The sequence below is a fragment of the Amblyomma americanum genome, chromosome 1 (genome assembly GCF_052857255.1).
Source record: "Amblyomma americanum isolate KBUSLIRL-KWMA chromosome 1, ASM5285725v1, whole genome shotgun sequence".
Taxonomy (NCBI): Eukaryota; Metazoa; Arthropoda; class Arachnida; order Ixodida; family Ixodidae; genus Amblyomma; species Amblyomma americanum.
This window is the reverse complement of record NC_135497.1, coordinates 328,287,334-328,315,074: the sequence shown is the minus strand read 5'-3', so window position 1 is coordinate 328,315,074 and position 27,741 is coordinate 328,287,334. Positions and strand designations below refer to the sequence as shown.

Here is a 27,741-nt window from a genome sequence, read left to right as displayed (position 1 = left end):
GCTTTTATTTTCGTCTTGCAGCTGAAGGCATTTTTCCTCAAAATCTTGAATGGACTTACGCAGCTCTGAAAGAGACCGCTCTGATACACCCTCCATTAGCTTCATTTCTTATTGTAAAGCTTGAATAATCGTGTCCTTGATATTGTTATTTGGATTTTGAACAGAACTTTCCTTATCAAATGGAATGTTTAAATGGCTCCTTTTTTAAGGAGCCCCTCTTTTGCTCTGCCTCTAATATTTCGGTGCTGAGTGTCTACCGAGGTGCAGAAGCTTCTAGATCTTGTCTCAACAAACCTTTAAACTCTCTGAGCTGGGCATGCCATGTGGAATCAAAGAGTTTATTGTCTCAAAATACGATTTCTCCAAAAGAGTTTTGTTGCTAGAGATTTTCAGAACTGTTTGATTTGTCAATGTAAATGAAATGCCACATTCAGAAATCTCTAAGCGCAAAGCTCCCGAGCTCATTTTTTAAAGTAATACTAAACAACACAAATTGAAATGCAAGAATCAATACTATATAAAAAAACGAAAACAAAGTTGCAAAACGTATGCGCTGGAAACGTAGATTTGAAAGGCGGAGGACTCACTAAAACATAAATCAGGACATTTCTGTGGGTTAGGTTCTGCCTGCAACAACCTTCGACACAAGGAACATTTGCAGACTTTCCACAGGATAGCCGTTTGGAAAGAGCTTGCAAGCTTTCTTTCGTGTCACAGTAGCCTTCACCCGCACTGGAAACTCAATCGCCACTGCACTGCAAGTTTCGTTTCTCGCTCAGGTCTCTCGTTATTTTCCACGTACTAATCGAGTATACCACCCAAAGGGAAAATTCAGCTTCGATAAGTCTGCCTCGATCATGATCACTGCAAAGAATCCAAACCCTCTCTAGCCGTCTTCCTTTCCTACTGAAAACCCATCTAAAGATGTCCAGGTATATGTTCACCTTGACAAGCCCGCTGGACCGACGGCTGTTTGAAAGTTTCTTTTGCACAGCGTAAATGACTTCCTCAGCAGCAGCTACCAGTAGTTGTGGTGATGACTTGCTTGGGGGCTTAAATTCCCGGAGACAGGCGCCGTTCAGATTTTTTCTTGGTTCAACGGAGCAATGCCACTTGGAATATCCTTTCCAAGGTATCCCTTGCTCTGTAAGAAAGAAGCCAAAGATGGCATGGTGAAACACTTAGCGCAAGAAAACTCGCACACGCCGAGGAACGAAAAAGCGAAGCACAAGTGAACCAAAGAAAAGACAAAGGAAAGACGTGTCGCTACGAAATGAGAGACAATGAAATTGAACGGTAATTTATGCAAATGTTAACATATCCATTTGTGACGAAATGTATGCCTTCTTCAGTTACTGGGAGGCTTTGCTCAAAATCTTGACCGTGCGCTATCTACCTAACTCAGACTGCCCGCTCAGCGTGAAAAAATACATTTATGAAAAATGCGTTGTCTTTGGAATCATCGCTAAGTTTGGAAATCGAGTACTCAAAACTGGCGGTATACAAATAGTTACGGAGGCATTTTGTTATAGGAAGTGTCCCTGACTGCTGCGTTTTGGACCTCCTACTGTCCAAATTTCCCAAACCACTAATTTCTGTGATACATGTTCGTCAATGAAAACCTGAAAAAACCTAAAGAAAACCTGATCAAGACGCCTTTATTAATTGTTTTTTTTGGGGGGGGGGAGGAAATGGCGCAGTATCTGTCTCGTATATCGTTGGACACCTGAACCGCGCCGTAAGGGAAGAGATAAAGGAAGGAGTGAAAGAAGAAAGGAAGAAGAGGTGCCGTAGTGGAGGGCTCCGGAATAATTTCGACCGCCTGGGGATCTTTAACGTGCACTGACATCGTACAGCACACGGGCGCCTTAACGTTTTTCCCCCATAAAAACGCAGCCGCCGCGGTCGGGTTCGAACCCGGGAACTCCGGATCAGTAGTCGAGCGCCCTAACCACTGAGCCACCGCGGCGGGTGTATTCCTCGCAGCTTATATATATTTTAGCTAGCGACATTATTTCAAACATGAATAAATAAAGGCAAAACAAACAGCTTTGCATTTTCCTGGGCTCTCTTATAAACTAACAAAGCGAAAGCTGTCGGCATTCATTGTGTTCATTGGCGTTGGCGCTAACAACGTTCTAGACTCCGATGATTTTGTGGAAAGGAAGGGCGCATATAACTGGCCACCTGGGTCAGTGGACGCCTCAATCGCGCTTTGAGGTACGTGGCGGTGGCGAGAGATGTGGGCCGCATGCATTAGCGCTCACAACGTTGTGGGAGACACGCGGCACTGCAGCAATAGGCCACAGCATTCATTGGGCGGCCAACCTCTCGCGATCAACCATTAATTTACCTGCCACCTGCCAGGGTGGGCGCGCTGCCTATCCAGCGTGCGGAACGCAATCAACGCTACAGACGCCAAGCCGCATCTACTTGCACGACACGTCACAGCTCTCGCTCTCTAACAATGTTCAGGAGTAGTTGAACCACAACTAATTTTTGTTTATCCAGCTGAGGCTCGGCTAAATCACGTGGTCCGGAAGCAGCCGCTCCGCAGCTGCGGAGCCCCTGCGCAACGACGGCAAAGACTAGGCTTGGCGGCGCGGCGAAGTCACGTGATTCCTTGCTATGGCTGCGGCGCTGCAAAGACGTTCAAGGTCAAACGTGAGGCAACGGCGTAATCGCTCCGGTAGTTAACCGTTAGTTACTCAGTAGTTAACCGGTAGGTAACCGATAGTAAGCTGGTTTACTAATTCTGAAGTTAACTATTGACCTATAAGTTAGGCGCCTAGTTGCAAATAGAGATATGTAGCTCTTGGTTACTAATATCCGTATCAACTTTTAGAATTTCGAAAACGCGATTACCCTCATCGCAGTGGCTCGACAAAATTTGGCCACACCGTGCGATGGCCCAGTGGTTAAGGTGCTTGTCTACTGAGCTGGAGTACCCGCGTTGGCACTCAACCGCAGCCACTGTGGTTCTATGGAGGTGAAACGCAAAAGGCACCCATGTGCTGTGCAATATCAGTCGGCTTTGAAGATCCCCAGTTGGTCGAAATTATTCCGGAGCCCTCCACAACGGCGCCACTTTGTTCCTTTCTTCTTTTACTCTCTTCATCTCTTCCTTTACGGTGCGGTTCGGGTGTCCGCCGAGATAGGCGAGACAGTTACTGCGTCATTTCCTTTCCTCAAAAACCAATCTTCAAGAACCAAATAGCACATTTCTTATTGTGTAAATAGTTTGTATATATTACTTATCCCCCTATCCTCTCTTCCTGTCCGCTCTCCTCTTTCGTTTCATTTCTCCCTTCTGTCTACTATCCTTTATTTCCGCTGCCCCAGCTCAGGTGCTTCAGTATCGATGGCAGATGCCGGGGCTAGCAAAAATCTTTTCATTCCTTTTTACTATTATATTAATAAAAAAACCATACCGCCAAGAACCAATTAGCACCAAAATACATGCGCTTTCGAAAGCATGCAGGGAAAGAAACCTTTCCGGTGCACGTAACTAGTCAAAAAAACCAAATTTTGTCGAGGCAGAGCGCCAAAGACAGCCATGTTTCGAAATTATAAAAGACTTGCATGGCTATTACTAACGACCGGCTACAAATCTATGATTGCAACTAAGCGCCTTACACCAATCGTTAAAAGTTAATTATTAAAATCTAGTTAACCAGCTTACTACTAAAACAATTCACCGGTTTTCTGGTGCCCAACAGTAGTAATACTGTGCCGAAAAAGTCACATCTTAAAGCCAAAAAGCATACCTTTAAAAATTTCTTCCCTGTAACACCTGGTAAACAGAGTCGCTCAGATAATCCTAGGAAAGCTTGAGGAAACAATTAACCGCGCACTCTGCAAATATTCGGCACTTGAAAGGTTTAGGTTGTCATCTTTTCTATACAAACATATTGTCATGCGGTAATTTTTATTCCTCCACATGGGAATGTAAACTTCAGTTGTTTTCGTCAAAGCGAAAGAGCTGCAGGTTTCTTTTTTTTAAGTATTGCCGCTTCACTTTTCTGTCAATAGGTATGCTATACCGTTTTACATCGCCCACGAGCAATTCCTGTTAGTTACTCAAAGATACTTTTCGCTCGCCTTACATGCTTAGCATAATGTATACTTGTGAATGGCAATGTATCCGCTAACCTTGGCATGTGTACATATGTAAATAAAGTTCTCACTTGGTCTACACTTATGTTGAAAATGATGAGATCAAATTATGTAAAGAAAAGAGATAGCGCTGCTTGTTAATTACGCACTTCAGAAATATTATGAACAGCCGTAGGCCACTGCTTTATTTCTGCATTAGACGGACCTATGCATATTAACTCTTAAAGCTTCGGTAAATTAGCTTTCTTGTCTTGCATAACCTTCGGGAATTAATAATACATTTGCTTTCGCACTAAAAACCACATCCACCGCCCTCAGTTGTGTAATCAGGACACGCAAACAAGCACAAAACACAACATGGACCCAGGTGCTTACATAAATAGCTTGGGAAGCTTGTTACTTACCGTTTTGGCAATGACTCTCTCGACCAGGTGATACATCAAAACTTTAGCAGAAGAAAGTCAATGGACCCAGGGAACTGGCCAACCAGATACAGCTGATGACAGACAGTAGCGAGACAGTTAGGTCCTGCCGTATTTAAACGGTGCAGGAGCCGAGGAAAAGGGGTTTTTTGGGGTGATGGCGGATATGCACGGAAACACACTTCCTAGTTTTGCTAGCCAGGAAACCGCTCTGTTAAACACCTGCACGTGGGGATGAGTCAACCCGTGTACACACACGCGACCCGGCCAATACTTTTCATTTTTGCGAAAAGACGTCATTTTCTAGCAAAAATCTTCACCTAACAAGATATCAAGTCTGTATCCTTGTTCACACAACGCCCAGAGCGGTTCCGAGCACACATGTGCTTTCCGCAAAAACTTTCCACCGGTATAAACAACGTGACGTTGAAAGACTGCAAAGCATACCGTAGATGTGCAACCGGAGACGTATACCGATTTACCGGAAGGCCGGCTGCGCACGCGCAGTGGCTGCCCATCACCCCAACATTGCCACTGCGCATGCGCAGGAGGGGTCCGGTAAACCGGTATACGTCTCCGGTAGTACGTCTACGGTATGCTAAAAATGTTCAGAACTGCTTTCCCCCCGGAGCCGGTTCGGGAACGCTCTTCCGCCACCACTGTTCTCCCGTTTAATAGTGCCTCGTTATGCGTTGCAGTCTCTTCTTCCACTGTGCGGAATTCACAGAGCAAGAATCCCAGCTCTCTCGAGGGTACAGTGTTCACACCTCACAAACTGCGTCATGGTTAGAGCCATGACGAGGGAGGGGAGGGGGGGGGGCACCATCCGCAAACCATGGATGTAAGAAGAGAGAAGTGTCTCCTGTGAGCTATTAACATTCTTCCGTGTCTGTTGGATGTGCCACGACTAGAGTAGAAGCCTCCTTCGTGGGTTAGATTCGGTGTCCAGTTCAATAGTGCCGTCAAAGTCAATTCGGTGGTCGCATGCCTCGCAGTGTTCGGCCGCAGCGCTGCGCTGACGGTTAATTTGTCAAACCTCCGGTTTGTGTTGCCTCATTATTTCGGCGAAGTTCTTCGTTTCCCCTAAGCACGAAGCCAGGCAGACCGAGCAGGGGATTTTCTATACAACGCCTCGGGCCCTTTCTTTTGGGTGATGGGCTTTTGGGGTGGGGGGGGGGGGGGGGGGGGGAGAAGCGTCCGATGGTGGTAGTCGGTTTGTGCGTTGTAAGTACCCCTTCTTTACCGAGAATGCGAGCCAGCGCCTCGCTCACGCCTTTCGCGTATGGAATGCACTTTTCCGCTTCTGGCGTGCCCTTGGGGAAGGAATAGAGCTGTTCTTCCATGCACATGCACATGTGCGCGACGCGGCCAAGCATTCTTATTTTCTAAGAATTGAAAATTGCCTCCCTTCCAGCAATGCAGACAGCTTTGCTGCGCATTCGACGCTGATTTCCCGGACATGGCCGAATCTCCTTTGACTAGGGAACAGTGGCACCTTTCGTACGTGCCTTTCAGTGTCACTGTGTACAGCGCCCAGAAATAAGCTTAACTAAGCCTGTCCTAGCACAGAAATCCATTAGCGGTTTTGAAAGCCGCAGTCGCGATAACCTTTGCCGGAAATGAGTTTTTTTAAGTTTTACTCGTGTTTCATTGTGCCGCTGTCGAATTTACGTTGTTCTTTTGTCCTTTGCTAGCCGATAGTATGTCTGTGTACTTTCAAACAACTTTAGTGACGGGATCATAGCATACAGCGTGTTCTTGCCATCCGTACTTTCGTACGCGCTGTTTTTGTGAAGATGTTTAGGATCACTGAATAATTTCCTTTGTGAGTTCAGTAAAACGAACTCAGAGAACCAAGTCTTGGGTCCAGGTTTTAAACTTGTGGCTGGAATCCCAACAGAGCTCTTCCTGAATTACCAAATGTCCTCGAAATGTTATCGCTACGTCAGCAGTTCGTTTCGATAACATCATGCGTGACGCTATGGATACTTTCTCACATCAAGTCGTAGCCATGCCCGATACGCGGATTTCTACAAATTCTTACTTTGAGCCTTCCTTTGGGCTGTCTAAAATTATTCCGTCGGCATGTATATCTGCGAAAGCACTAATCCGGAGGTGCAGAGCCTAGAAAGATCGTCTCTTCCCAATGTATGTCCACTCCTTCCCGAGCATAGAAAAAAAGCGGAAGGAAATAAGAAATATCAAAGAATGGGAGTCGAGCCCGCGGAGACGCGAACAAAGGCCGCTGCGCAAGACTACTTGGATATAGATCGCAGCTTTTTTTTCAACATGGCACTTACTGCACGAGGTTATGTATGTATAGAAAGGGGCTATATACAGATTATTTACTAAGCACTCAGCTAGTAGCTGCACAGCACTAGCTTGACAAAAGGCAACACAACTAAAACGGCGGCAAATATAGACACCGGCTCAACAGCTGAAACCAGTCCTGCAGAAAATTTGTTAGGTCATAAACGTCCTAAGATGTAGCCTGTGATGCTACAACTGAGGTTATCTGCGCAGCCGAACATGCCTCGTATTAAATTCCACCGCACTCTTGCTCTGTACATTGCAGAGCGTCGTCTTCGTCAACTTCTATCCGCTCCGTCCCGCGGCACTGCCCGCTCATTGTCGTGTTCTACGTAGCACAAATCCGTGCTTTCGCAATGACTAGGATTAAACAATCTCTGCAGATTTTTCTTGTCAGCAGTAGCCTGGAAATCGCCAGGCGTTTCGAATTATCGCTTAGCAGAATATAGTTTCCTAACGTTTGCTATGTTTTGCCGACTTTGGAAGAATCTTCATGTCAATATTAATGAAATCGTTTGGCGGCTTTCTTCACCTCCCGTATATTTGTTCGATGAATTTCATTCCTCCGACGTTAAATGCAATGCTGAGCCAGCTTTGGACAGTTGGACAGTTGTGCTCTATTTGACTCGTTTTTTGCCACACAAGCCGAAAACACGTGGTTTTTGAAGCTTTCACCAATCACGGGGCCGCGGAAAGGTGTCGCCCGTTCACGATGGTTGGTTTTATTTTGTACTGTACACAGGCCATAACAACACAGTGCGGTCACGTTGCATGACAAGGAACGAAGTAAAGGCTGTAAGGAAAAGCCTTTCAGCGTGCCGTCTTTTTCAGTGAGTGAGCAGATGAGAACCACGGCCACTCGATGATGCGGTTCCATCGAGCGGCCGCATTGGTACCAACCGCTGCCTCCACAAGCTGGTAGAACAACCGCGGGCTTACGGGGTCGCATTTTTTATTCTGGCGCTCAGGCTTCAATTTTGGATTTTGACGTGGCCTGTCTGTACGTCTAAAATTTACTTGACCTGAAATAAAATAATAGGAAATGTTTTACGGCCGCGAGTGAGTCTCGAACCTGGGACGGCGAGAACACATCAGTTTTGCTGGTTACTGCATTAGACAACTGCAACACTGCCGCAGCCGAACATTCTGCGTCCTAAAATACCAGTTTTGGTTGCAGACTAGCAGTTTTATAAGTCTTTAAACCCAACCAGACAGGCAAATCTGTCAAAATGTTGTTTTCAATTTTTCATTGAAAAAGCAACCACGGTCTGAGCTCCACGATTCGAGGAAAAGTAAAAGGAGGAAGAAAAAGAAAGGCAAGCAAAGGCACAGCAGTGAGAAGAAGAAGAAGAAGAAGAAGAAGAAGAAGAAGAAGAAGAAGAAGAAGAAGAAGAAGAAGAAGAAGAAGAAGAAGAAGAAGAAGAAGAAGAAGAAGAAGAAGAAGAAGAAGAAGAAGAAGAAGAAGAAGAAGAAGAAGAAGAAGAAAAAGAAGAAGACCGTGTGCCATATTACTTGAGGAGAAGAAGAAGAAGTTAGAACAGACGTGCTGACGTGTTCTTGCTGGCCGCTGCTGTTTTCTTCATCTTCTGGTGGTTCCGGCTTGTTCATCCTTGGTGAGCCCGTACTACAATGGGGGGTTTTGGCCAAGGCGTAGTTTAAGACGCAGTTCATGTGAACCTGAGAGCGCGTTTTGCTGAGAGATGTCGTTGACCTCCCCAGGTGGAGGGTCGGCAGCTTGGTTTGCCAGCTTGCCAGCCCAAAGGCTGCCACTTTAGTCCTTCCACAAAAATGGCATTGATGTGATTCCCGTGGCTATCGTCCCAATCGGTGAGGGTGCGATCAAAATGAAATCCCCAAAACTAATTCAACAGGAGCTAAGATCATTGACTGCCCAATACCTGCAGATCTCTGAAGTGCGTCCATTTGGCCGTCGAAAAATTGTGTGCAAGTCCTCGGACATCGTTTGTGTTGCAGACTTGCTTAAGTGCACAATTTTCAGCTCGCTGCCGGTGAAAGCATTCATTCCCGAACAGCTTGCATGTGTCAAGGGTGTTGTAAGAGGTGTCGACCCAGCATCGTCCCCGCTAGAAATTCTACAGGAATTTCAGGATGCAGGCGTTGGGGTCCTTTCAGTCTACCGCTGCAGTAGAGAGGTAAACGGCTCGCGCGTTGCTACTGAGTCGGTAATAACAACTTTTGCTGGCTCTTCCTGCCCTGCTGAACTAAATATCTGGCCGATTGTATACCATGTGGACCCTCTTGAACCCCGCCCTCTTCAATGCACCAACTGTTGGCGGTTCGGGCATAGCGGCAAAGCATGCAAGTCGGAGTCCCGCTGCCGTTTATGTGGACAAGGTTATTCTGCTGATAACTGCACCTCAGAGCAGCCTCATTGTTGCCTCTGCAGCAACAATCACTCAGCTGATGATGCCAACTGCGCAAAACTTAGTGAAGAGCGTAGCTTGTTGGACATTATCAAAGAGAAGCGGTTCTCAAGAGCCGATCCTTACGCTGTTCTTAACAGGAAAAAAAGATTCATATGCTAGTCGTGTGCGCGCTTCGGTTGGGAACATTGAGTTCAACTTGGCTGCCTCAATTGTGACCACAGTAGAAAAGCTCTTAATAATGTGGTTGAGCGAATGCTAAACACTTTCTCTGAGGTGTTGGCTCAGTTTGTTGCAGTTCAGTCTGCGTCACCATCAACACCCGTCCTGGCAGCAACGTCTGCATCTGTTTCAGCTTATGCAGCTAGTGCTAGCCGCTCTACATCACCTTCTGATGATCCCCAGGCCCCACCTCACATCTCTGTTCCTAGCAGTGAATGTCGCAGTGACATCTGCACAACAGAAGTCGAAAATGTCGTGCCCTACGCAGAAGCGCCGTGCTTCCTCATCATCTAATTCTAGTTCTCCACAGATGAAAGCTAAAAAGGGACCACCCAAACTTCATCCCCATGTTGATATCCTTAAAGAGGCGGTTTCGGCCTCTTCAATTGGTCAATAATCATGGCAGGTATCAAAGTGTTACAATGGAATTGCCGTTCAGTCTTGTCTTCTCTTCCAGATCTAGACATACTTATTCACAAGCATAAGCCTGATATTGTACTTTTACAAGAAACGTGGTTATCACCGTATAAATCATTTTCAATGAGAAACTTTCGAGTTTTCAGGTCAGATTGAAATGTTGGCAGGGGAGGTGGACTGCTAATCATGATATCTAAAAATTTATGTCATCACGCATCTATCTCTAAGAAAATTCTTCTCCCTGACTGTGAGCTTTTAGCGATCAAACTTTCATTTCCGCATTGTGCTGATATTACAATTGCTAACGTCTATTTTCCTTTAGGTGTACACAGGACAAACTGTTTAGACAGCTTGGTGACTGGCACAAACAGTGCAGTCATCGCAGGAGATTTTAATTCTCACCATAGTGACTGGGGAAGTCGCTCTGATTCCTGCGGCCAGCTTCTCTGGTCGTGGCTGTCTGCAAATGCTGTACGCTGCTGCAATTCTAGAGAAATAACCTTTACGCGAGGGGTTGCTCGCTCAGCCATTGACTTAACATTATCTGCAGGTAGGCTAGATGCGACTGATTGGTCGACAGAGGATTCGGGTACGTCTAGTGATCACTTTCCTCTAACTTTCACTATCCGGTTATCTCCTCTTAAAACTAGTTGTGTAAGCCATAAATTTGTCAACCACAAAATTTATAAAAATCTGATGTCCGCCTCACTTGCTTCTATAGTTAATACAAGCTGGGATGACAGAGCTCAGCAGACGGTTTCATTTTTGCAAAATGCAATAGACCACTCAATATTCGCTGTGCCCGCAGCAGCCTCTAATAAACAGCCGTCTCCTTGGTGGACAGAAGAATGTGAGAAGGCCTATCGTCGCAGAAAAGCGGCCTGGAAGAGGCTGTCCTGCAACCAGAGTCGGGCTAATTGGTTAAATTACAAATTCTTCTCTGCATCTTTCAAGAGAACAATTGAAAAAGCCAAGGAGGAGTACAACCAAAATTTAAACACATATCTTTCAAATCCTCGTCATCGGAAAGCCCTGTATAGATTCATGGAACGTAACAAGAGTTCTGCCGTCCCTCTTCTCACTTGTTCAACAGTGTTATCACCACAAAAGGCTCAGGAGAGCCTGGAGTGTATTGCTCAGGGATTGGCGTTACGCTTCCAGACGCAGAGAAACGTCCCTTTGTGCTTAATTTCACCCTCTTCGGATTATACCGAGGTTGACGCATCAGAGCTCCTCTCAGTCCTGGCAATGTTGCATCCTGCAGCTCATGGACCAGATGGTGTCACTGTTGATATGATTAAAATTTTAGCCGAGGAGTTTACAAGCGCCCTCTTAGATATGACCAATGCTTCTCTGGAAAATGCATGGATTCCAAGCATTTGGAAGACGGCGAAAATTATTTTATTAATGAAAGATGTAGGAAAAGGATACGTCTTGGATAATATTCGGCCAATTGCATTGACTTCAAATTTAGTCAAATTAATAGAAAGAATAGTGCACAGTCGCCTCACAAAACATGTTCATGACATCAACGGTCTCAGCTCAGCCCAGATTGGCTTTCGTCGTGAATGCTCTATATGGTCCGCGCATGTGGATCTAGAGAGCAGGATCCGGCTCTCGCTACGCAGAAGAGAAGTTTCAGCTTTGGTCACTCTTGATGTAGCAAAGGCCTATGACAGTGTAGAGCATACTATTTTACTTAAAAGACTTGCTCAGTTACATCCTCCAACCTACATTTATGCGTGGATTATCTGAATTTCTGAAGGACAGATTCTTTTACTGCGCCGAGGGAACCCTATGTTCAAATACATATTATCAATCAAGAGGTGTGCCGCAAGGATAGGTGCTATCCCCTCTGCTTTTTAATATTTTGGTCAGTGGCATCCCCATTCGTCCTGATATAACAGTTTTTGTGTATGCAGATGACATAGCTTTTTTCGCCTCGGCCAGGGATATCCACTCCCTTTACCACATTCTGCAGGGATATTTGGATGCTTTTGGAGTATGGTTGCAGGGTATTAATTTATCCCTGAATGTAGACAAATGCGGAGTTTTGGTATTTCCTCCAGACAGGCCTTTGCACATTTCATTAGTCCATCACTCTCTCCAGATTCCACAAGAGGAATCCGTAAAATATCTGGGTGTTACTTATCACCCAGCATTACATTGGAGCCTTCATATAAAGAACTAGGCCGGCTGACAGGACTCGCCAATAAAATGTTTGGGATGCGCCGCGACACGTTATTGTTACTGTACAAAGCCTACGTAAGACCTATACTTGAATTTGGTTGCATTCTGTTCTCTGGTAGCGCAAGCTACAAGATTCAACCCTTAATCTTACTGGAAAGGCGCGCTCTCCGCCTCTGCCTTGGTCTCCCAAAATCAGTTTCAAACGCCCTGCTTTATCTGGAAGCCCGTATCCCTGATCTAACTTCCCGTTTTCAAATACTCACGGTGCGAACTTTCCTCAGGTCGATGGGACCCAGTGTCTGATGTCAGTACTCCTATTTTTGTGTCTCAGCCGGCCTTATTCTTTTCTCATCATTGGCCACGGTATCAAATGCCACAAATTATGTTAACGCAGAACCTTTTAACACCGATTGGTGTTGATCTCAGTTCTTTGCAGTGGGTTGATGACACGCCGGCAGCAGTGGAATTCCATTTCGACCACATCTTCCCATCTCATGCGAAACGCATGCCCGCAAACATTTTAAACGGTATTCTCTCGGATCACATAGAGGAATACCCCCATCATACGGTGCTTGCTACCGATGCCTCCGTCAACTGCCAGAAAGCTGCAGTTGGCATCTTTTCGCAGGATTTGGCATGGAGCTATTCTGTCCGCATCCCAGATTATATTCCTATATTCTTTGCGGAATTTTTGGCTCTTGGAATGGCCCTTCACAAAATTTCATGCCATGTGTCTCATGTTATTATTCTCGCTGATTGTTTGTCGGTGTTAGTCTCCCTTGACACTTCACAAGAAGATTTTTTGCGCCGTATCCTGCGATTATTGTCCCAAGCATTTTGAAGGTGGTCCTTTTTGTCTGGGTCCCTGGCCATGCTGGTATTCATTCAAATGAGGTGGCTGATTACTTATCATGGTTGGCTCTTGACGGGTCAGTGACACATCCCGTCCCGAATTTCAGCCTGCTGGCGATTTCCAGGTTTCAGGCGGTTCCTACACATATCAGCCAGGTTACGAGATCCCTTACTAAATACCACTGGACTATCAGCCCTTAGCACATAATTGGAACGTCCGTTCGTGTAAATACAGGCTGTGTGAGGTAACAATGACGCGGTTGCGGTGCAGGATTCCAAGTTTGAATTTATATCTATGCAGGTGTGGGTTGACACGGACGAACCTATGTGACGCATGTGGGAAAGTTGAATCTTTAGACCATTTTCTCCTCTACTGCCCAAGGTTCGCACTTCAGAGAAAGATTTACCTGGAGGTCCCTCTCTCCAGGTTAGGGCTCCCTTTATCTTTGCCAGTATTATTATCGTTTGGTGCGAACGCCAAGGGATTCGCATTGGGTTCTATTTGTGGGTTTCTCCACGATTACATAATTGCAACTGGTAGGTTGATGTGCTATCTCTTTTAAAGTTCTACGAGCTCTTCTCTTCTCACCAAAATGCTGACTGTTATTTAACTGTCAATATTCTGTTGTTTTTATTCATTGATTTTTCAAAATTCACGATTGGGGGCTACACTTTTGTCGTCATCTTCCATGGAAACTTCTTTGTTTATTCTACTACACCTTGGCCAATCCCCCCGTGTGGGTATGTTCCATATACCTGGGGTGAAGAAGAAGAAGAAGAAAGGCACAGCAGGAGACCCCTAACCACTGTCCTTTCTTTCCTCCCCCTTACCAACCTGCAACCGGCTGCCCGTGTAGCTCTTGAAAAAGAATTTGTCCCTACCTATGCATCTGCTCACATTTTTAGCCCTTCACGTTACCGCCCCTCCTCCTCTTCATCCGTTTTAAATGCTGCGAGCAGTGGGTATTCTCGTAGCCTTTGTGGGAGGAACACTGCCAAAAAAAGGGTGAAATTCAAGCAAGTTTTGGTTAAGACGGTTCCCAATTCTTGCTATTTGTTTTAAAATCCGCGACAACAGCAATGACTTATCGCTTTAAGCATGCTGCTCGAGGAGGGTGTGTGATTCGTTCCCCAGTGCCGCCGTGTACCCATTGGTTTCAATGGGCACAAGTTTGCTCGAAACCTGGCGCTTGGTTTCTTTGAGTTGAAGTGCTCGGAAAATGGTCGTTCACCTAACCTTGTGTTGAAGAAAACACTGCACTATTAACAAAAGAAAACATTTCTAAGAAATGGATACCCAAGATTCTTTACTCGATATATCATCCAAAACCGAAAAGGAAGCAATACAAACAACTCTATATGCTTACGCTTAGGACACGCCAGTGGCAAAAACGCGCATGCAGTTCGTACGCAAAAGGTGTCAGCGAAACCTTGGCCAGTATTCTCAGAAAGCAAGGGATGCAAACTATGCACAAGACGGCCACCATTATCGGACGCCTCCTCTGCCCCTTCAAAGACAGTTATCCGACAGAAAAGGCCGAAGGCGTGGTATGGAAAATACCCTGCTTCGAGTGCTAGGTGTCGTAGGCTGTGGAAACCAATCAAGGCAAATTTAAAAGTCGCGGGAGGATGTTAATCGATCCCTGGAAACGGCGCCCTCTTCTTAAAACCGCGGTCTGTGCAACCCCCCCCCCCCCCCCCCCCCCCCCCCCCGGCTCCGAGCCACGTCGAAGAAGTAGCAGTTTGCCAATCGCTTGAGAGGCAACAACAACCGACGAAAATACAAAAAGGACGCTAAAAACGTTGCTGGCCCGGCAATTGTTATCTAATCGCTCAAGTACCGGAACTGCAACCGGCGGAATTAAAGGCAAAGAGAGCGGATACCGAGAAGTACACAGGAGAGCGACAGCAAAAAAAAAGGTGGGAGTAGGTTTGCACCTCATATGCAAAAAAAAAAAATGAATATGTTCGCGCCACTCGTCCGAGAGTGCCTGTAGGTGCTGTTGCACATATTCGCAACACGGTAAATTCACTGCATATTCAGGGCCGCGCTCATGTAACGCCCTGTCGCTAATTAATCATGTGACCGCCACATTGCACAAGCAGGCTGGGTGGAGCGCCCAGCAGCCGCGCTGGAGAAACGCAGTAAGCATTGAAACCTCGTGTTATCCGACAGTATCTTCCGCTCATTCTTCACCAAATTTAAATCATAATCAAGAACATTTAATTAACGTTTGACTCTTAATTGCTGCTCTGTGTAACGGCGTATTTACTTGCATGCCGAAGAGATGGCATACTCTTCAGAATAGTTCCCAGCATGCCATTCTATGAAGTGTTCGTTAGCGGTTGACATATAACTTCCGAAACTAGCATCGATTACAGCAGTGGCAAAGCCCTTATCGACGGCGAACGATCGAATCACGAGATTCACTTTACCAACCTAGAAAAAAATGTTGCGAGCTACCACACTGCTAATTGTTACATTGGACAAATCACCTACTGCCATAAAACGCAGCATCAGGTTTGCCGCCTGGCACTTACGACATTCACTTCAACGCATCCGTGCTGCTCTTCCACCACATCGACAAAACTTTCGAAGAGCTATCTGCTATTGAGCCTAATAATATGATTGTTAAAATGTAGACATTAATTCACTATTTTAATATTTTCAACGCACAATGCAAGACCCATATACAAGTATCGGTGAGTGAGCTCTAAGTATTAGCGTCTGGGAATTACGCATTTCACTGCTTGAACAAAGTACCTTGAAGTTTTATTGCTTTGCACTGTTAATGCGCACGCAATTCCACTATCACTTATGCCCGTGTGGTCACTGTACGCGCTTAATAAAAAATGTACCTGTCGAGCAAAAGATTCTCCTTATAGTTTTCTTTGTATACCTCATAGAAGGCACGCGCTTTCTTGTAGCATTTTATGTAGCAGCCCATGGTAATAGCCTCACTCCGATGGGGGCACTTTTGATAAAAGTGCGCATTCGTACAGCACGGCTCAACCTCACAAAGCAAACTACCAAAGCAGGGACACTGCAGCGGGGACGTGCGCCTTGCCAACACACCAAGAGAGGGCGCCACACGTTTCTTGACAATGCTGAGGATGCATGAGAGAAACAGCGTAGGAAATCTTTTGCTTCATTCAAATGTAAAATACTTTATACATCTTTTAAGGTAGGACATTACGCTTCCTGAAGCTCCATAGAGCTTGTCGATATATTGTAAATTAGAGCTGTGGTGAACGATAAAGTGAAGTGGGGTATTTTTCAGGACTTCGTCATGAACTCCATGCTATCGTAGCTTATTGCGCATGGTAAACGCAGCATGTAAGCTATAATTATGAAACTCTACTAAAAGAAACTTTAAGAAGCATTTAACATCTTGGCGAGACAGCTATTCTCTAACTTATGCGCGACGAGGTATTAATTTTTATTTTTTCATCGCCATTGAGTTACGCGCCGCCGGCTGTCGCGAGATGGCGCGACCGGTTTCTTGAGGCGCATGGGCCAGAATGCTGGGGATATGGAGGAGCTTTGATGGCATTAACTTTGGGCAACCAGCCTGTCCATGCCTTAGGTTCCGCGTTTTTTTTTTTGCCGGAGACAAGTTCCTTAGCGGCACTGTATAGCGCAGTTTTTTGTCAATGAGCCCTCATGGCGAGACGTTTGTTCTTATGCACATAGCCTACATAGCTCCTATAACTGACCCGCCGTGGTGGCACAGTGGCTATGGGAAGACCGCCGTGTGCCATGCGATCGCAGTGCACGCTATGGAACCAGCAGGTGTTCAAGCCCAATGCGGAGCCCTTCACAACAATACCCCATATCCCATGAGCCGCTTTGGTACGCTACACACCCACCATGCCATACTTTAGTATGGTACAATGACGTCATGACAGCTCAGTGTACTGAACATCGCTCACCCAGCAGTGTTGGTCCTCACACGAAGTACATGCCAGTCTTGAGGGACTCGAGCACCTTGACAGCCTCCGCATACTGACGGGGTGAGACGGCGTCGGCGCTGCCCCCAGACGAGTCGCTGCTCGAGCTTGACACATCCACCTTGCTCATCAGGTGCTTCTTGGCCCGGTACGCGGCCAAATGAGCATAGTAAACGGGCGCCGGGATGCTAACGCTCCGTGTGCAGCGGGCGTACGTGTGACAGAGGTGGTAGCTCAGATACTGCACCTCGTCCGCAGTAAAGCTCGAGTCGTCCCACAAAATGTAGTAGTGCGACGGCCTGCTCGTGCCCTGCACCACAGACACCACGGGGCCGGTTCAACCCACGGAATCGCAGCATGATCTCCTGGTTGTAGACGACAGACCTCGCGTCACATCCCCGCCAACACTTAGGCAGTCTTAACTTAGGAATCAAGAGGAAGAGATAGGCTTGGGCTGGGTATGTAATGCGAATTGGAAGACAACCGCTGGTCCTTAAGGGCAACGGAGTTGATTCCAAGAAAAGGGAGGCGTAGCAAGGGGCGGCAGAAAGCTAGGTGGGCGGATGAGATTGGCAAGTTTGCCGGGATACGATGGCCGCAGCTTTCAAAGGACAGGGTAACTGTAGAGACATAGGAGAGGCCTTTTCCCTGCACTGGGCATAGTTAGGCTGATAATATTCATGATGATGATGAATTTGGGTGCCTTAAAAGTTTGTTACTATCCTGTGGCCCCTTTTTTGGGACACATCCCGTTCCCGGCTGTGGCGGACGAATTTCGACGATGGAGGCGAAATTCGAGAAGCCCGTGTACTGCGCAATCTCAGTGCACGTTAAAGAGCCCCAAGTGGTCGAAATTTCCGGAGCCCTTCACTACGGCATCTCTCATAGTCTGAGTCGCTTTGGGACGTTAAACCTCCATAAACCAAACAGATCCCATTTTGCGGGAACCCTTTACTGGCTGTTGCACAATGAAATATCAAAGTAGGCCCATGCGCAGTTGCTATTCGGGCCCACAGCTAACAGTCATCCTGTGCTTTATAATGTGTAAGATGCGCCCAAACTCCCTGTCACTGCCTCTATAGTGGTCTGCTTAATGTTGCACTGAAAAGTTCGGAGCACGTTCAGTTCGCTTCTGCGTCATTAGGGAGTTTCTGCGACCCAAGTACCGACTACTGGGCCCCAGACTGCATTCCATTACTGTGCACCTGAATGCCGAAATGGCTGCAGAGGTAGAAGTCGAAGTCGAGCGGGTGCGTGACAACAGAGTCTACGGTGGTGCCGGGCGGCACGTTGCGGCACTTGCCAACCCCGTCCCGGTCATTGGCGGGCATGAAACGCGTGTGGTGACGCTTCTGGACCACGATGAATGTCAGCGCCGGCTTGTACGTCTCGTTCGGGGAAAGCTCCTGGCACGCCAGTCGGATGGCGCTCACCTGGAAACAAGATCACGGCCAAGTTGTAGCCCTGAACTGGTCGCCTAATGGATTAAACACTGCTTCTGGAGCTTGACACAAGGGATGGGCAGGACAACACCATTTCGTGCACAGTCCAACAGCTACGAACCGTCGTCTTTCGAACAAAGTTAGGAGAAGGTAATGGCGCTGTGAGTAAATTCTTATCGTATATGGAAAACTGGTAGAATCCACAGTAACTTGGAAGCTTCTCTGATCGGGCTTGCAGGTAATTCATGACAGCTAAAAATGCAACAGTGCAAGACGGGTACGATGAACACCAGCGCTGTGGTGTCCAGCGCTGTGGTGTGGTGTTTTATCTACATTGAGACCCGCCAGTTACCGCGGTCGATGATGTTCGATGTAGAATCCGCGAGACGATATGCTGCTGCCCCTTTCAATCATAACCAACCCACAAAAAGATGCGGGGATAAATCATTTTGCATTCGAAACTTACCTCGCGGTTGCGGACCTCCATGAACTGCCCCTCGCTCACTCCGTCCCGGTAGAAGATAATGCGCTCTGGCTTGTGCCTGGTAGCATGATAAAATGCCTTCAGCGTGTCTTTCATCATGTCCTTGAGGTCCTTGATGATCTCCAGGCGCGAAGTGGCAGCGGAGTCTGCCATCTGGACGCGAACGGAGGCGTGGAACTTGTACGGAATGGCATCCAAGCTACCAACGCACGCCGCGATGGACGGCCTCAGCTTGTCCCCAGGCGCCGGGTGAGTCACGTCCGCGCCGATGATGATAACCGGCTTCTGGAAGATTTTCGGCTTCTCCTTGGGCAGCAGGCTGTTGTTGATGCCGCCCAGCTTGGCGTTCATCTTCTGACAGAGGTTGGTGATGAGCGCGGCGTTGCACTTCTTGATCACGCTGTTGTCCATTACGCACTGCGTGCGCAGCCCGATCTCGGTCTCGGCTACCTGCTTGATATCGGCGTAGCTCGTGTTCTTGGCAAGCACGATGATGACCATCTCGAGGTTGGCGGTCTTGCGCTGCTCCTCGAGCAGGATATTCCGCACGGGCTTGCGGTTCGTGTCAGTCGTGGTGACGTCCAGCGGCTGCTCGATGCTCATGCCCAGTTCCTGGCCGACGCGGATGAGCATCTTGACGAAGTTGTCGAGGCTGTCTCGCTGCGCGAACTGGCTCAGGTTGAGCAGCGTCCAGCGGGTCAGCGTGGCCGACTTGTAGAAGTGACGGCCCCGCAGTTCCCAGGTGCCCTCGCGGGGCTTGCCGATGTTGTTGTTCTCGAAGACCAGCGACGGCGGATCGAGCACCCTGCCCTTGAGCTGTGTCGGCTCGGTGCTGATTTTGATGCCGAACTCGCGCAGGCACTGGTCGCTGCTGCTGACCAGATCCCGCACCGACTGGCGGATCTCGTTGAAGCGCTTGGCCGGTGGCTGGGCCGTACGCTTGATCATCTCGGACGTCTGGTTCTCGTCCAGTTTCTTCTTGCAGTGCTGCCCTTCGACGATCACGCAGACCTCCAGCGGAAGGTAGACCGGGTGGTTTTCGCTGCCGGTTTGGATGCAGGGCAGGTTCGGGTACTTGAGGCGGTCGTAACGGTTTTGGAAGTAGTCGGCCACCGAGCAACGGGTGCCGTCTTCCATTTTGAAGTAGAGCTTCTTGGCTGGTTCCTTGGTGACGCGAATTACCTTGTACTTGCGAGGGTATGGAAGGTGGGTGACCTTGACGCGCAAACCCTTGAGCTCCTTGTTGAGACAAACGTTCTGGAAGTCGCGCAGGTTCTTGAAGTCTCCGGCCGACATCTCGCGCCGGCAATCGCTGAACAGTTTGCACATGAAGTCGGTCACGGGTAGAGGCTCGTAGAAGGCGGTGGCCGAAATGTCGACGTTGAGCATGGGCTTCCACTGAGCAGGTCGAACGCTAGTGTAGTAGCCGAACCAGACTTCGCGGCCACCTCCAAGGGTGTTGTATTCGCCTGGGGCCGGCGGCCTGAAGAAGGACCGCCCGACGGGCGTGAGTTTTATCGACGGTCCGTGCCGCAGCACGATGTCCACGGCTTGGAGGACCTCCTGAGGAACATGGCTGACGCGTCTGTCGAAGACCGCCTGTAGCGCGTCCAGATTCACGGTGGCCGCGTACTGGATCTTCACGATGAACTTCTGAATCCGCTGGTCCTCCTCGAAGTCGACCGTGAAGGTGCGCTCACGGAAATTGAGCTCACGGCGCGTGTACAAGTTCTTGCGGCCGTCGAAGGCGGGCATGCAGCCACTCAGGTCGACCCGGTACTTCTTGACGAGCAACTCGATGACCAGGCGGTTGATCTTGGTGCTGATGCAGCGGTACTTGCGCTTCTCGGGCACTTTGTTGGTCTCCTTGCGCGACTCTGAGCATATCTCCACGTCGTAGTGGAAAACGTTACCGGAAGGGATCTCAACGCTGAAGTGGTTGGCGGTCAACTGGATCGGCCGGCCCAGTTTGCCTTGAGTAGGCCGGCGCGGGAAGTGAGACGGCAATGTCCGCTCGATTTCCTGCAGAGCGCGCCGGGGCAGCCCGCGGCTAAGGTTTAAATTCCGACAGCGCACAACTCTTGTCCAACATTCTTGGACAAAATTTGAAAATTATAAGATACTCTTATGGAAATATTGAAGGTAATGGTCATAGTCCGATTTTTTCTTTACTAGCTGGCATCACGCTGTTCAGACTGCCATAGAAAAACAATGGGGAACGCTTTTGACGGTAGCAAGAACATAAATGAAAACATGCAAGCCTGCCGACGGCAGATATTTTGTCCAGAATTGTCGGTTAGGCGGTTGAATTACGCACAAATTCCGCGCGTAAACTACGCCTGACCTCTGCGTTAGCTGTCTAAAAGTAAACTCCTCCATACATCGGTTAATCGATAAAAGTCAAAAGTCAACTCCTCCACACTGACGATCTGACTTGCGCGTCACGCTGTTGATATGGAGAGCTCAAAATTATCTCGGTAAAGTAAGGAGAGTGAATGGAGTGCATTGGTCAGATTTTCACGTCTCCACGCCGCGGATGAGAACTCGCGATTTTGTTTCGGTGATACTTTTTCGCCTGTGGACTACTAGCACGGAACCCATTCCAGTGAGCTCTTAATCGATAGCAGTACGCCTTCTTATCTTTTACTTGTAAAATACCTCGAATTACGAGAGAAATGCGAAAAATTCAAATTTCAGAGATTCCTGCGGGGAAAAGTGACAGCTGTAGGCAACCTCAAGTTTGCAGCGTCACTCGAAACACTCTAACACACGCCAGCGAGAGGACCAAGCCTTCTTTGAGGGAGTGAAGGCGCCAAATTTTTGGCACTGTGCCTTTGGTCTGCACACAATAACTGCAGTATGAACTCTGCTTTGTCGTTTTAATTAACTGAAACTTACACTGAACTGTTGCAGAAATCAAGATTTCACGTGGTGATTCATTTTAACTAATTGTGTGCGTGTCTGTTTGTTTCACTTAATGGCGCATAAGCAGCTGAGGCTATCATGGACGGGGTTGGTAAGATCTCACTGGTGCGCTGGCGGACAACTTCTTTTAAAAACCAATTTCCTGGTCACATTTCCTTGTTTTAGGAATTTAACTAACTACTCGTGTCAGGTTTCCTAGTGTATTCTCTCCTAAGAGCAAGCAAGGGTGGAAAGGGACGCGTTTGTTGCGAAATTTCGAGTTTCCTGCATGAAAAAATGCGGACGCCACATTCACAAAGATTTTCTTGTTTCATAATGTGCGCAATCATTCGCAAGCAAAAATACACAATAAAAATTTCGGCGAGCACATTAAGCGAGCCCGTAGTGCTTTTACACAACCACATTCCAATTTCCGTACTTCGTTGAAGCCATCAAGTGGCGTTCGTCAAGTAGCTGCATAGGCAACGCCGAGAGTGCCGATCAAGGAATGTAAAGACGTGTATAATCATTCTCCACGTTGTATCTGAATCCCCTCAATGAGCTGAAAATAAAGCGAACCTCGGAAGAAAAAATTGAAAATTGGTTTTTTGATGAAAGGTAATGGCGCAGTAATTGTCTCTCATACGTCGCGAAAATATGAGTTTCCCCAAAGGTACCTTCACATGATATAAGGCGGGACTGCGCTTACTGAATCGCATGTGCCGGGGGACACCGGAACTGCGCCGTAAAAGAAGGGAGGAAGGTGGGAGGGAAAAAGAGAAAGAGGTGCCGTAGTGGAGGTCTCTGGAATAATTTCCACCATTAACTTCTGAAGCACGCCGCTCACCTCCAATACTGTCTATACTCTCGACATCAGGCCCTCCCAATGGTGGGACGCCGTCACGTACTTTCACGCCATTTCTTCCTTTCTCTTCCCTCGCGGTGCCAAAAAACGTGAGCGGCGCATGCAAGCACCGATGTCATACGTAGCGCGTTTATTCCGGGGAGTGCTCAGGTTTAGCATCGCGTAGAAGGAGCCAAAGTCGATAAGCGAAGAGGAGCCGCAAAGCAGAAGAGAGGGATGTAGTCGAGGGTTTGACGGCATACCGTCTGGTCAGGAATCATGGTGATGCAGATTGCTGGTCACTGGCCAAAGTCAAAAGATGAAAAGACGTTTCGGGAGCACTACGGCTCCCTTGTTCACTATGAAACAATCGGCGCACGGATCCGTCCTTTTGTAGCACCCAGTAGCGTTTTTAATGATTCAGCATAGATAGGATGCAGAGTTCCGTCGTTCCTGTTTAATGTGTTAGACGATGTCTCTATGATAAGGGACTTAAGATTCTGCCGTGCTGATGTGTTCTTTTCTGTTGTCAATATCTTTATTTGATCCCAGCTAATCTCGTGGCCGGATTCTTGCGCATGCTCTGCGATGGCGATAGATGCTACTTTCTGGTTTCGGACGTCATTCTGGTGTTCTCTTAGGCGTCTCCTGAAGTCCTTTGTTTCACCGATATATATTGATGAGCAATCGGCGCAGTCAATCTCATACACAACACCTGGAAATCTTTCACGAGGGAGCTTGTCATTCACATTCACCAGTTCTGTTCGCACCTTGCCAGCGGGGACGTGCGCGATGTTGACGCCATGCTTGCGGAAAATACGAGCAAGCGCTTCGCTAATTCCCGCTACGTATGGGACAAGCTCGTTTTTCTTTTGGTTTTTTGCTATCGCGTTCTTCGGAGGTAGACACAGACGCGAGAGCACAGAAAAACCAAAAGAAAAACGAGCTGCTGTCCCATACGTAGCGCGAATTAGCGAAGCGCTTGCTCGTATTTTCCGCAAGCATGGCGTCAACATCGCGGACGTCCCCACTGGCAAGTTGCCAACATAACTGGTGATTGTGAAGGGCAAGCTCCCTCGTGAGAGATTTCCAGGTGTTGTGTATGAGATTGACTGCGCCGGTTGCTCATCAATATATATCGGTGAAACAAAGGACTTCAGGAGACGCCTGAGAGAGCACCAGAACGACGTCCTAAACAAGAAAGCAGCATCTAACGCCATCGCCGAGCACGTGCAAGAATCCGGCCACGAGCTTAACTGGGATCAAGTAAAGATATTGACAACAGAAAAGAACACATCAGCACGGCAGAATCTTGAGTCCCTTATCATAGAGACATCGTCTAACACATTAAACAGGAACGACGTAACTCTACATCCTATCTATGCTAAATCCTTAAAAACGCTACTGGGTGCTACAAAAGAACGTATCCGTGCGCCGATTGCTTCATAGTGAACAAGGGAGCCGTAGTGCTCCCGAAACGTCTTTTTATCTTTTGACTGGCCAGTGACCAGCAATCTGCCTCAGAAGAGAGGGGATTGTGCGCTACCTTTGTCCGCTGAGGGGCATTAATAGAGTTAGCATCACGTGACATTTCTGAAGCCTAGTCATAAAACGTATAATGGAAAGGCTCATGGGAAATGCACCCACGTGAAAAGGCAGCGGTAGCTGCTAACAAAGATTCACTTTCGCTTGCTGCGCAGCGTAACGCCTGCGCTTGAATTTTTTTTGAGACGCGCCTTGGGCGCAATCTGTGCAACCTGAGATGGAATCTATGGAACCTCGATGCAGTACGGTGCATGCACGGTCACTGAAACACCACTCACCAAGCCATGGCTTGCAGTCTGGCAACTATCAAGAGCCGCAAACGTGCCCAGGCAGGCGCGCTGTTGACGAGAATATGGCGCCATCTGGCGAACTCAGGGCGAACTCCGCATACGCGGTAGCGGTACACGGTCTGGCAAACTATCTGCTGGCATGCTACGACGGCATTGCCGCCCACACCCATCCACAGGGTTCAGACACGTCCGTGGGGGCACGCAGCAGCAGCCGCCGCTCACCTGAATGCTGACCTCGTCATTCTGCGACTTGGTGTTGCCGACACCATTGCGGGCCTGCACGGGCGCGGCCGTCGGCGAAGTCGAGGTGGTGGGCACGCCTTTGGTGGGCGCCACAGTGTGAGCCCCGTTGCCGTTGGTTCCCTCTGCGCGGGTGATGACGGCTGTTCCGGCGGCAGTGCTGGAGAGAATCTGGGGTGGGGCCGCTCTGACCACCCGCTGCTGCACGGCTTGCGCGAACGAAAGCGCCGATGGGGCGCCCGGCGAGCGTCCAGTAGGCCGCCCTATACCAAAGGGAAGGAGTTAGCGTCAACGATATCGACAAGGCTTACCGATGCGTGACCAGTTCTGCCAACATGGCGTGACCGAACAGCTCCGAGCACTAACAGGCGATTCACTATTGCGCACCTGCAAGAATGGGCTATGTATATGTTACGTCGCTGAAGCCATGATAATCCCGCCTTCTGTAGAGCACCCGCCTTGGATTTGGAGGTGGTGGGTTCGACTCCTGCTGTAGGATGATTACGCAGCCGTTTCTCAAAATAAGTAGAAGCTATGCCCCGGCAGGGTGCTCGGATTGCTAGGTTTGCATGGCTTGACAAAGGAGCCTGCGCCCTCAAATCCTGTCACTGTCGGCTTGAAGAGACACATCGGAAATACACTAGATCTTGCATTCGGTCAAAGCGCACTTTGGCTTGAGATGAATATTTTTCTGAAAACCAAATAAAAATCGGGGAAAGGCGAGAGAAGGTTGTTGAAACTGATTGAGATAATCCATGAGGTAAGCCTATCGAACGAATTATGGCTTTGAGAGCAAGGTAGCAGGGTCCTGATCGGAAGTATCGGGCGACACGCCCCGCAGTGGTTAATGTATGGCAAGGAGGCAAGACTAGTCGACACAGCCATTGTGAACCAACCCACTCGGGGATTCGAGACGCTCTGTATCCAAAAACCAATATGCGTCAATTAACACCATCCGACGCGTCGGAATAACTGCTACCTCGGCTACATTCGAGCGCAAATAACAGGACTTGCTACTCCCTTTACACCCATTATAGCGGGCTCGCACAGCAGCAGCGGCAAAGACGCGAATTTAAACGAAAAAGTGCACGGCAAAGCTCGTCGCTTCACCTCGATCAAACAAGGATCATGCGCCTCTAGGCAAGATGTAATCGCGAACGCGTCGCGCGACAGGCCAGTAGCACAAACCTAGGGGTTAGGCCTAGTGCGTTCCCGCAAGCCGACCAAGAATTAGTGGCGAAAGAAAAAACGCCATCTGCAATTTTGATTTCCGCTGAAGAAATCTCGCGGAAGAACATCGGCATCGCGAAAACCGAAGACCTGATCAGCTTCGGTCCAAAGCGAATCGCCACTCAAGCTAAAAGCGGCATCGCGCACGGGACATCATGACTTCGCCACGCCCAGAGCCCGCCACGCCGTACCAAACGGACCGGGCGGCGTGGTGACAGTCTGCGGTCGTGGCGTCATCCTAAGCCACCCAGTCAGAGGGGTTTCCCTACAGCCAGCGATTCGGATGGCTGACCCGTGACCTCCGCGGTAGGCCCCGGCGGGGCGCTGTGCTCTACCACGGAGGCCACGGCGAGCCATGGAAAGCGCCTGCGCGATAGGCTCCGCCGGAGCGCTGCGCTCTATCACAGGCAATGGCGGGCCAAGGAAAGCGCTCACCTGTTCCGCAGCTTCGTCGTTGCGACCGCGGGGTGGACTCCATTGGCCTCAAGGAGCGTTTGAGGGAGGCCCGGTTTGCGACGTGAAGGCGGACCCCTGGACAGCTGGCAGGGGGGGGGGGGGGGGGGACAGGGCACTCGAGCAGCGATGTCGCAGCGACCGGCCGGCCGATGAAGCCGCCCTTTCTGGCCCGAGCTCGGCGGAACGTGCCTCGCGCCTAACCTCCGGCCGGGATGGGCGCGGCCGCAGGGCCGGGCCAATGGGGGAGCGAGCCAGTGTAGAACCCGCGCTGATGACATCACAGACGAGGGAGCGAGCGGTGCAGGGCCGACCGCGCGCGGTCGTGCCACCAGCTCGCGGTATGCGCTTCGTCGTCTTCGTCTCGGAGGTATAATTTGGTCAAGTAAGAAGAAGTGAGGTTGGAACGGTTAGCGCTCGGATCGCGGTTATGTCTTGCAAACGTAGTGGCCGGCCGGCGCGGTCCCGTGTGGCTCCGCACTTTCGCTTATGGCGTCACGGCGGGTGGAGGAGGGAAACGTCTTCATAAGCTGCGATTAGAAGCTTATAACCAAGGGGAACAAGCGAGTTTGACTTGGAAGTTTGTCCGTTTGGGATTCTCTTTCCTCTCCAAGGGGCGCGAGGGTACGTATAGTCTCTGCCAAAATAGCTAGGCTGCATGGCCTGCTTCTCGCTCCTATATATTAGAGCTCTTACAGCTTCCGTAAAGATCAAGTCTTAAACGGTGAAGACCAGGGCTGTCCTTACCTTACAGCGATTTAGAGCTTTCGGGATGAGAGAAGTTCTCAAATGTTCAACTAAGAGGCAAACCATGTATTCTGGTTACTAATTACATAAACTGTACATACGTGTAAGCGGCGGGGCTGTAGAACAGTGCCTCAAAGACCGTGTTCTCTGAGAATTCGCGAGACAGCGAGTGCTGTCCCGCGAATTCGCTAAGTTCTTCGAAATACGCTATAGTTCTTCGAAATACGCCCAGGCAAACACTGGGGTTCAGTACCAAAATTGGTCACTAAAAGTTCAGTTCGCCCACAGTTCAATTCAATAATTCCGCGAGCTACACAGACTTACCGACCCAGAAGCAGTGAGATGTTGGTTTCAGCGATGCCACGAGTGCTGGGGCTGTTATCACACTCGACGGTAACAAACATGCTGGCTCTGAACGGGATCAATACGTGGTCGTCACAGACGCATAACTTAGCCCTGCGTGGCTCGGTATCGTCGTCGACAGTGCCTTGGGTGGACGACGACACTATTAGCTCCTGGAGGTTGATAAGGGCACTGTACTCCTGAAGGAAATCCAAACCGAGCATGAGGTCTTTGGAGCACTCGGGTAACACAGCAAAGCAGCCAGGGAAAGTAACACCGCGGATCTGGATTCGCGAATTGCAGACACCGATCGGAGTTACCACGTGGCCACCAGCTGTCCGGATCTGCGGCCCAGA

General features: G+C 48.8%; 2 protein-coding genes across 2 annotated transcripts in view; one reads left to right on the top strand and one right to left on the bottom strand.

The window, feature by feature from the left end:
* Nucleotides 1-27,741, top strand: part of LOC144120729 (sodium-coupled monocarboxylate transporter 1-like) — an 86,088-nt gene that overhangs the window by 21,955 nt on the left and 36,392 nt on the right. The gene's annotated exons all lie outside the window — the stretch shown is intronic.
* Nucleotides 16,863-26,350, bottom strand: LOC144116464 (protein argonaute-4-like). Its single transcript, XM_077651193.1, has 5 exons — nucleotides 26,279-26,350; nucleotides 24,596-24,876; nucleotides 18,773-20,812; nucleotides 18,070-18,297; nucleotides 16,863-17,174 (listed from the first exon to the last, which is right to left on the bottom strand). Exons 1-5 carry the CDS (start codon nucleotides 26,319-26,321, stop codon nucleotides 16,863-16,865), a joined length of 2,904 nt encoding a protein of 967 aa, XP_077507319.1. The 5' UTR covers nucleotides 26,322-26,350.

What these genes read in the sequence shown, in the direction of transcription:
- LOC144116464 (XM_077651193.1), bottom strand. Translation starts at nt 26,321, where the DNA reads ATGGAGTCCACCCCGCGGTCGCAACGACGAAGCTGCGGAACAG. An exon ending in TGGAGGTCCGCAACCGCGAG is followed by an intron (nt 18,298 to 18,772) that starts GTAAGTTTCGAA and finishes TCTTGTTTCCAG; the next exon opens with GTGAGCGCCATCCGACTGGC. An exon ending in GCAGCCATTTCGGCATTCAG is followed by an intron (nt 17,175 to 18,069) that starts GTGCACAGTAAT and finishes TCTGTGGTGCAG; the next exon opens with GGCACGAGCAGGCCGTCGCA.